The sequence below is a fragment of the Echinops telfairi genome, unplaced genomic scaffold (assembly GCF_000313985.2).
Source record: "Echinops telfairi isolate 266 unplaced genomic scaffold, ASM31398v2 ScPeMD7_7469;HRSCAF=8507_1, whole genome shotgun sequence".
Classification (NCBI taxonomy): domain Eukaryota; kingdom Metazoa; phylum Chordata; class Mammalia; order Afrosoricida; family Tenrecidae; genus Echinops; species Echinops telfairi.
The window spans coordinates 46,336,100-46,344,896 of NW_022111373.1; the positions used below are offsets into that span (position 1 = coordinate 46,336,100).

General features: G+C 38.7%; 1 protein-coding gene across 1 annotated transcript in view; it reads right to left on the reverse strand.

Moving 5' to 3' along the window:
• Positions 1–5,314, reverse strand: part of FAM174A (family with sequence similarity 174 member A) — a 33,535-nt gene extending 28,221 nt beyond the window's left edge. Inside the window, exons 1-2 of the mRNA XM_004706647.1 lie at positions 5,260–5,314; positions 166–236 (exon numbers count right to left, since the gene is read on the reverse strand). Of these exons, the coding sequence (XP_004706704.1) occupies positions 166–236; positions 5,260–5,314 (126 nt within the window). The remainder of the gene's footprint in view (positions 1–165; positions 237–5,259) is intronic.
• Positions 5,315–8,797: the final 3,483 nt, after the last annotated feature.

The window sequence follows — 8,797 nt, forward strand, 5'->3', positions numbered from 1 at the left end:
GGTTGTACACAGAGCAGCAGTTTTCAAGACCCAAGAAATACTAAAGAAAACAGTGCCATTGGGCAGGAGGCTGTTTGCAGAGTGGGATACCTATTGAGCATTTATCAGAATTAACGGAGTTTTATAATATTGCCTGATCAGGGGAGAAGTCAAGGACCACGTGACTGCAAGACGAAGAGCCAGAGAGAAAGATAAATCTGCCAGCATGGGTGAGAAGAGCACTGCAGACAAAATAACTGTATCCTTAATGTTTCTGAACATAACTTGTAACCTGTTAACTCCCCTAATAAACCCCTATAATTGTATTACCTGTGGGTTCTGTAGTAACTGTGTTAGCCTGGATTGTTCTAGACATAGGGGTCCTCAAACTTTTTAAACAGGGGGCCAATTCACTGTCTCTCAGACCCGCTGGTGGGCCGGACTATAGTTTAAAAAAAAAACAAACTGTGAACAAATTCCTATGCACACTGCACATATCTTATTTCGAAGTAAAAAACAAACGGGGCAAAACCACCTGGCAGGCCAGATAAATGTCCTCTGTGGGCCGCATGTGGCCTGCGGGCCATAGTTTGAGGACCCCTGGTAGAGAAACAAATCCAGTGACAGTCATCTCCATATAAGAAAGATCTTTACATCAAGAAATAATTATATATCAAGAAGTCATCCCAGCCCAGTCAAACTCAAGACTATAAGTCCAATGCTAATCCAGAAATCACTCTTCTGACTCATGTACCAGCATGCCCCTAATGCAGGAGGATAAACCAGAAAGCAAGAAGATCGCAGGCTGGTGGGTACAGTCTTATAGATCCAAAGTTCGTGGAGACATGACAGGGCACCCACAGCTCTCAGTGTTAGTGGCAGAGTCCCAGAAAGCAGAAAGGTGAATGAAGTCACAAAGAAACGGAGACATTTCCAGTTTTCCATTTACAAGAAGGCTACACCTCCAAAGAGGTACCAATCAGGCTGTGACCTGATTGATAGGTTGGTCTCTACCCTACCCTTTCATAAAAATTCAAGTTGCTATAAAATCATTCTAACTTTCATAGTGGCCATTGGAGTGGATGATCAAATCCAGCAGAAAAGTACAGTACCCTGGAAGAGACAGCTGCTGTCAGAATTTGGTAAAGGGTGTGAAAGGGTAGAGGCACGTCTGATCTCTGTCTCATAGGAATCATCTTTGGGAGATATGGACTTAGAATATCTTTACCCTAGTGAAGCCAGAGGAGGTCAAATGCAGCTCCCATACCATTTCCTCAGTATATGTTTATCATAACTTTAAAAAGTTAATGCTCTATTATTAACTTTGGTGATGGCTATCCCTATCTGCAAATATATTCAAAATCATCTAATCAATCCTTTCAATGGATGAGTTTTATGCATGTGACATATCTCCATAAATACATTTTTAAATTTACAACAAAAATACCAATATAATTGAACATTTAACCCAAGCAGTCTAGCTGAGCAAGTGGGCCATTACATGGTGTATTCTTTTCTCCTAATTAAGGGTTTCCATGATTTGATTCTAACTTACTGTTTCAATGAATTATTGTTAGAATAATGTTGCATAACAAAAACATTAAATATCTCAGTGGCATAGCACAAAAAAAAAACAATTATTTCTCACATGCTTTTTGACAAGTAAGGATTGACTAACTTAAAATTACCTTGGCTGGTTTAAAACCAAGCTGGGGCTATGGAAGAAAGGGCTGCTGACCTGTTTACATAAAGACTACAGCCAAGAGAATTCTATGAAGCAGTTCTGCTTTGTTATACATGGGCTCATCTTGAGCTATAATTAACTCAGCAGCCATAGGTTTAGTTTACCTGATGAGACGGCGATCAGTGTTCTAGATATTTAACATGGTTTGAATCTGTTGGACACAACACTACAAGGAGAAAGCTTTGAAATTAAAAAAAACCCAAGACTTTGTTGAAGATTGGGTTGTACAACTAACTACAAGATAATGAGTACAGCTTCCTAAGGCTTGCCAGAGAGGAACTACGACTGCTTTGAGAGTGGAGCAGAGCTATCAGACAGGAAGTAGCATTAGAGGATTTAAATTTATGGTCCAGCAACATCTTCCTCTCACACCAGGGGGACCCAGTTGAAACACTGCTTTTTGAATAAGACCACATCTAAGGGAAAGGCCTCTCGATCCACATTAACAAAAGTTAAACCCAAGCCCTAACAAGATTCTTAAAGTAGATAAAGTTTAGACATTAAATCCCACCAATTAAAGGGGAATCAGGTAAGTAGCTCAACACATATACAATTTCAAGAGCAATCTTATTTTTTAAAGATGTAAAAAAATTTAATAGCACTCTGGGATTTATGGGAGAATGTTAACAAGTTAATAATATGTAAGGCACCTTCAAAAAGTTCATGGAAAAAAAATCCATGATCGTTTAAATATATTTTCAATTATTTTTTGAAGTTTTCCATATAGATGTATGAGTGCCAAAATAAATCGAGTATATTTATACTCTAACATATTTTTGAAAGATGATGGCTAAAAATAAAATTTGACACATAGTTCCAAAAAGAAAGGAAATTCAAAGAAAACTATATTTTGGTGTATCTTACACTAGAAAATTCAAAGATAAACAGCAATTCTTGAAAGCAGCTACCAAAAAAATAAAAGAAGAAGAACAGAAGGAAATGGAATGGTGACAGTAAAACCCTAGAAGAAAATATACCAACAATATATCAACAATATCTATCACTTAGATGTAATATCAACATATCTATCATCTAATATGTGATTCCATGTGCAGTAAAATTATGCTCCAAAAATATGATGAAATAGATATTTTTAGGAAAATGAAATTTGAGAATATTTATTTCAAGGAGAAAATAGTAGGACAAAGGATGAAATCTTCATCTATCCTCATATTCATTAACATTCAGAAAGCCGGAATCCAGAGGTGGTTCCTGCACCTGAGAGAGAGTGGCAAACATGAAGTCATAGATTCAGAGTATCAGCAGGAGGTCCCCTACCTGAGCAGACTAGGATCAGCTCCCCCAATCCTCTTCCTTAGCCAGAGTTAGGTCCGAATTGCTGCCTTCAGCTAACTGTACTCCCTAGGCACCCATGACTGTCTGCTCCCGCATGGTGATTACTAACATGAGCACACACAACATTTGCTTCCATATCCTTTCAGAGACTGTTGTACAAAAGTGCCTTTTCCCCTTCATGCTACCTAGTCTGTCTACACCCTCCTGCCTAATCAGGAAGTAACAGTAGACACTCCTGTGCCACTAATTTTTCGACAATACCCACAATCACCTAGCAAGCAGGAGAGAGCACACTGTTCTCCAGGTCACCTAAAATACTCTGTCCTGTCACCTGCTCACTTGTAAGTGATAATGGGTGCCCTGCACTCCCAGTCACATGCCAGACCCTGGCCCATTGCTCTAAACACCTGGCAAGTGACCATGATTATTCCACATTCCTGCTTATTTACCACGCAGCCTGCCCATCACCCTGTCCTCTCCCCCCACAAGTGACAGAGAATTTCTTATACTCCGAGTTTCAACATTTCCTGCCTGTCGCCCAGCCGCCCACCTGGTAAGCAGTAGAGAATGCCCTGCCATACTCTCACCCACTGCCCCAAGTGCCCAGTGCTACTGGTTTTCCTTCACACTCTCTCCCAGTTGCCCACCCAAGACAGAGTGGCTGGTTCTTCTGGCAGTCCATGGTACTTTCAATATTGTTCACTCTTCTCATGATCAAAATACTTTGATTTTTCTGGGTTTTCCTTATTCAAAGTCCAACTTTCACATGCTTATGAGGCAATTGAAAATCGAATGGCCTGGGTCAGGCCCACCTTAAAGTAACCTCCCTACTTACCAACACTTTAAAGAAGACATGTGCTGCAGATTGACAGAATGCAATGTACCTTGTGATTTATTGACTACTGCCTCCATGAGAATTGATTGTAGATCCAAAGGAGACAACATCTTGGGTGATTTTAATCTTTTCTCAATTTAACATTATGTTACCTCCGGTCCAATTTGAGGACTTTGGTCTTCTTTATGCTGAATTGTAATCCATACTGAAGGTTGCAATTTTTAAATTTCATCAGGAAGTGCTTCAAGTCCTCCTCATTTTCAGTGAGCAAGACTTCATATCACAGGTTATTAATAAGCCTTCCTCCTTTCTTGGTTCCTCACTTTTCTACATATAATCCAGGTTTTCTGGTTATTTGACCCACATAAAAATGTGGAGCACACCTCTCCTGATTTTAAAACATGCAATATTCACTTGTTCCATTCCCACAAATGCCCTGTGATCCTGCAGTTTCTGCATGAGCACAATTGATATTTCTCAAGGCTAATCATAGTTTATTATGATCCACAGAGTTGAATGCCTTAGCATAGTCACTAAAATAGAAGTAGCCATCTTCCTGGTATTCTCTGCTTTCGGGCAAACTCCATCTGACATCAACACTAGCATGTTTTGTTCCACATCCTCTTCTGAACCCAGCTGGACTGCTGGCAGCTCCTTGTCAAAGTGATATTGAAAACACTGTTTGATGTTCGTTAGCAAATTTTTATTTGCATGTGATATTAATGATATCATGCTATAATTCGAGCAATCTCTTCAGTCACCGTTCTTGAGATAAGTACAAATATGGATCTCTTCCAGTCACTTGGCCATATAGTTGTTTTCCAAACAGACCATGTCAATGTCAGCAGCCAAAACCAGGGAAAACCAGGAACTTACTAGAACTAAGTAGTAGAGTACAAAGTGGTAGGATACAAGATTAATAAAACAGTAGAATTCCTCTTCATAAAAACCTTTGAAAATGAAAACAATGCTGTTTATAGTATCCCCAGAAGGGATAAAATATCTAGAATAAATCAAACCAGAATGTAAAAGATATATACCATGAAATCTACCAAATAGAAGCTAAAAGAAGTCTACACAAATGGAAACCATGCCATGTTTGTGGGTAGAAAATGGAACATTGTGAAAATGTCATTACTAATGCAGGTTTTATCTAAATCCCAGCAATATATTTCTTTGTGAATTGAAAGGAATGGCTGGCAGCTCCCTGCCACCGTACTTCTCCAAAATTTGTTCCATAATCTTCAGCAAAATTTTGCATGCATGTGATATTAACGATATTGTTCTATAAGGAACATTCTGTGGGGTTACTTTACTTTGTAATGGGTACAAATATTGTTTCTTCAAGTCAGTTGACCCAGTAGCCATCTTCCAAATTTCCTGGCATAGACAAGGGAATGCCTACAGCACTTCATCAGCTTGTTGAAACATTTCAAGTAGTATTCCATTAGCTGCTGCATCTTGATTTTGGCGCAGCCTAAACTTCCTATTTGTTCTTGTTCAGAGGCTACCTCTTATAATGGTGGGTTGTTGACTAGTTCTTTTTGGAACAGTGATTCCACATATTCTTTCCATCTTTAATGCTTCCTGCACCATTTAATATTTTGCCTGCGTAATCTTTCAAGATTGCAACTCAAACTCCGGCCTTTTTTGAGTTCTTTCACTGAAGGTGTACTGAGTCTATGTTTCCACTTTGGATTTTTATCTCTAGGTCTTTTCACATTTCATCATAATATTTTAGTTTGTTTTCTTGAACAACTCTTTAAATTTTTCTATTAAGCTCTTTGACTTCACCATTTCTGTCATGAGAGCAAGTTTCAATCTCTTCAGACACCACATTGATCTTTTCTTTTTTCCCATCTTTTAAATGACATTTTGCTTTCTTCCTGGGTGCTGTTCTTGATATCATCCCCCAATTTTTCATGTCTTTTGTCATTAGTGTTCAATGTGTCAAACCTTGAGATATCCTCAAAATTCAGGTAGATTGTATTTTGACTCTGTGGACTTTTAAAAACTTCCTTCGCCTACAATCAAACTTACATATAAGCATTTGATGGTGTGTTTCACAGCTGTAGACATGGAGCTTCTCCATTGTTTCTTCCGACATGTAGTCAATTTTATTTTTTTGTATTCCATCTGTAGAAGATCATATGAATGTTATTTTATGTTATTGAAAAAAGTTATTTCCTATGAACAAGCCACTGAGCTTGCAAAAGTCCACCATTAAATCTTCAGTTTTGTTTATATCAACAAGGCCATATTTTCCAACTGTTGTTCCTTCTTCTTTTGCCAACTTTTTTGTTCCAATCAACAATAATTATACCACACTAACTACCACAATATGAAAAATGACAGACAGGTGTTGAGAGAAAAGTTTTGAGAAGTCAAATGTTTCATTTACTTGGATCCACAATCAATTCTCATGGAAGTAACCGTCAAGAAATCCAATAACATATTGTATTGAAGAAATTGGATGCACAAATCCACCTTAAAGTGTTAAACAACAGTAACTATGGGGCTATTTTGAGGGGTGCCTTTGACCCAAGATGTGGTTTTTAATTACCTCATATTCATCTGAAAGCTGAGCAGTCAATATGAAAGACTAGAGAAAAAAAGGATTCATTTGAATTGTGGTATTGACCAAGAATACTGAGGGACCAGAAGAATAAAGAAACTGTGCAGGAAGGATAGTCCAAATGCTCCTGAGAAGTGAGGCCAGTGAGATCTTGTCCTACATATTTCACGCTTGCTATCAGGAGAGCCCAGTCTTTGGAAAATGATATCAATCTTGGTAACGCAGGGTCAGGGGATAAGAAGACTCTGTGATATTGATCAATACAGTGGCTGCAACAATGGACTAAAAAATACCAGCAATTATGAGGATGATTTAAGGCTTGGTAGTACTTTTGTTCTCTTGGACTCATCTCAATGCCAACAAGCAACTTCATGATTTGATAGCAATATATACTGATTTATTGTGTTACATATTCGTATATATTGCATATATATATTAGAGTACATAGGAAGGAAATTTATTAAAAATTCTAGGACATATCTAAATACTTTGTAGGATTGAATTACTGGATTTGAAATCTACAGTCTATAGACTATCTTTAGATAGATCGGTTTAGTATAGTTTATAAATATAATGTTCTATATCCTGGCTTGGTGAGTTGTATCTGGAGGTCTTAAGAGTTTGTGAAAGATCGTCTAAGAAGAAACTATTAATCTCTTCCTGACTGGAGCAAAGGAGAATGAAAGAAACCCAAGGGCCAAAGAAGCAGTTCATCCACAGGATGACTAGTCCATAGGATTACTGGTCCACAGAAACCACAGCTTCCTAAGGCCCAGGGAGTTAGATGGTGCTCACCTGCTCCACTGCGACCCCTTTAGTTTGGACATAATAGAAGGTCTCAGTTAGAATGGAACAAAAATTTAGAAGAAATTTTAAATTCATTAAAAAAAATAAGACCAGACTTTTTGAACTGACCACCCAAAGACACAGTTTAAATCTGGAATTGATTCTGCTCAAGGATGTCATCTTTTAGTCTAATACTAGGCTAACCTATAAAATAAATAATAATATCTATGAAGAGTGTGCTTCTTAGAACAACCAACCACAGGAGACCAAACAGGCAACATTTGCCCAAAGGCAAAAATGAGGAGTCAAAGAAGGATAGAGAAATGGGAGAGATTGAAAGGCTGAAGCCAAGGTGGAAATGAGGGAAGTAGTAAAACGATGTAGGGATAGCAAGCAATTCCAGGAAACAAATTGTGTATAAATTGTTGAATGGAAAACAAATTTGCCATGCAAGTGTTCACCTGAAACAAAATTAAGACAGAAAGAGAAGGAAATGATGAAAGAAAGAAACAAAGAAATTAGTTCAACACAAATATCTTTGATGTGACTAATTTCCTGCAAGTTTTACGATATTGATGTTTTCAGACTCATGATTACAGTCTCCTGTAATCATGACTGGCATGCAAAAAAGGGGAGAAGAGTAGATATGCCATCAAAGAATCATTTTCCTTCCACCAACAGTGCTACACATTTTTTTGGTTTTGTATTTGGGGCAAAATGAACTACAACTGTGAATGCTGCCTACCTGTCATAACAGGAATTGCCTTATGATGGGTATAAAACTGCTGGATGTGTTTTCAAGGTGGGACAATTTCAAAGTGATGGGACACTTTATTTGCATCAAACAGGCCAACCCACACACCATGATAAAGCTAACAAGTCCACCCAAACTTGAGATATCATCCAGAGACTTCTTCAGCATGGCCTTCCTACTTACTCATTATTTTTTGATACTCTTCTTGACACAGTGGCTGCAACAGTGGGCTCAAGTGTAGAAACAATTGTAAGGATGACACAGAAGTGTGCAGTGTTTCATTCTGTTGTGCATAGGGTCGCTATGGGTTGGAATCTACTTGATGGCATCTGTGTTAGTCTGGGTAGACTAGAGAAACAAATCCACATAAACTCATATGTATATAAGAGAGAGTTTTATATATATATAAAAAAAACCAACCCAGAAAGCATCCCAACCCAGTCCTGTACAAGCCCACAAGTCTGACATTAACCCATATGTCTGCCACCAATCTACAAATTCCTCCTCAAACTTGCAAAACACACACAATAACACCAAAAGCAGGCGGAAAGCCTAATCTGTGAAATTGTAAGCATCTCAGTGCTGGCAGGGGTCTCCACATGGCTGCTCCAGCACCCAGGGCTGCATCGAGGTAGGTCCATGTGGCTTCTCCTCAGGGATGTCTGGCAGAAAGTGAGCCTTGCCAGCTGAAGCAGGGAACTGGCTAAGGCACTGCACCCTGGTCCACCATCACAAAGCTGAGTCAGTGAATGTGTAAGCATCTCAGTGCTGGCAGGGGTCTCCACACGGGTGCTCCAGCACCCAGGGCTGCATCGAGGTATGTCCATG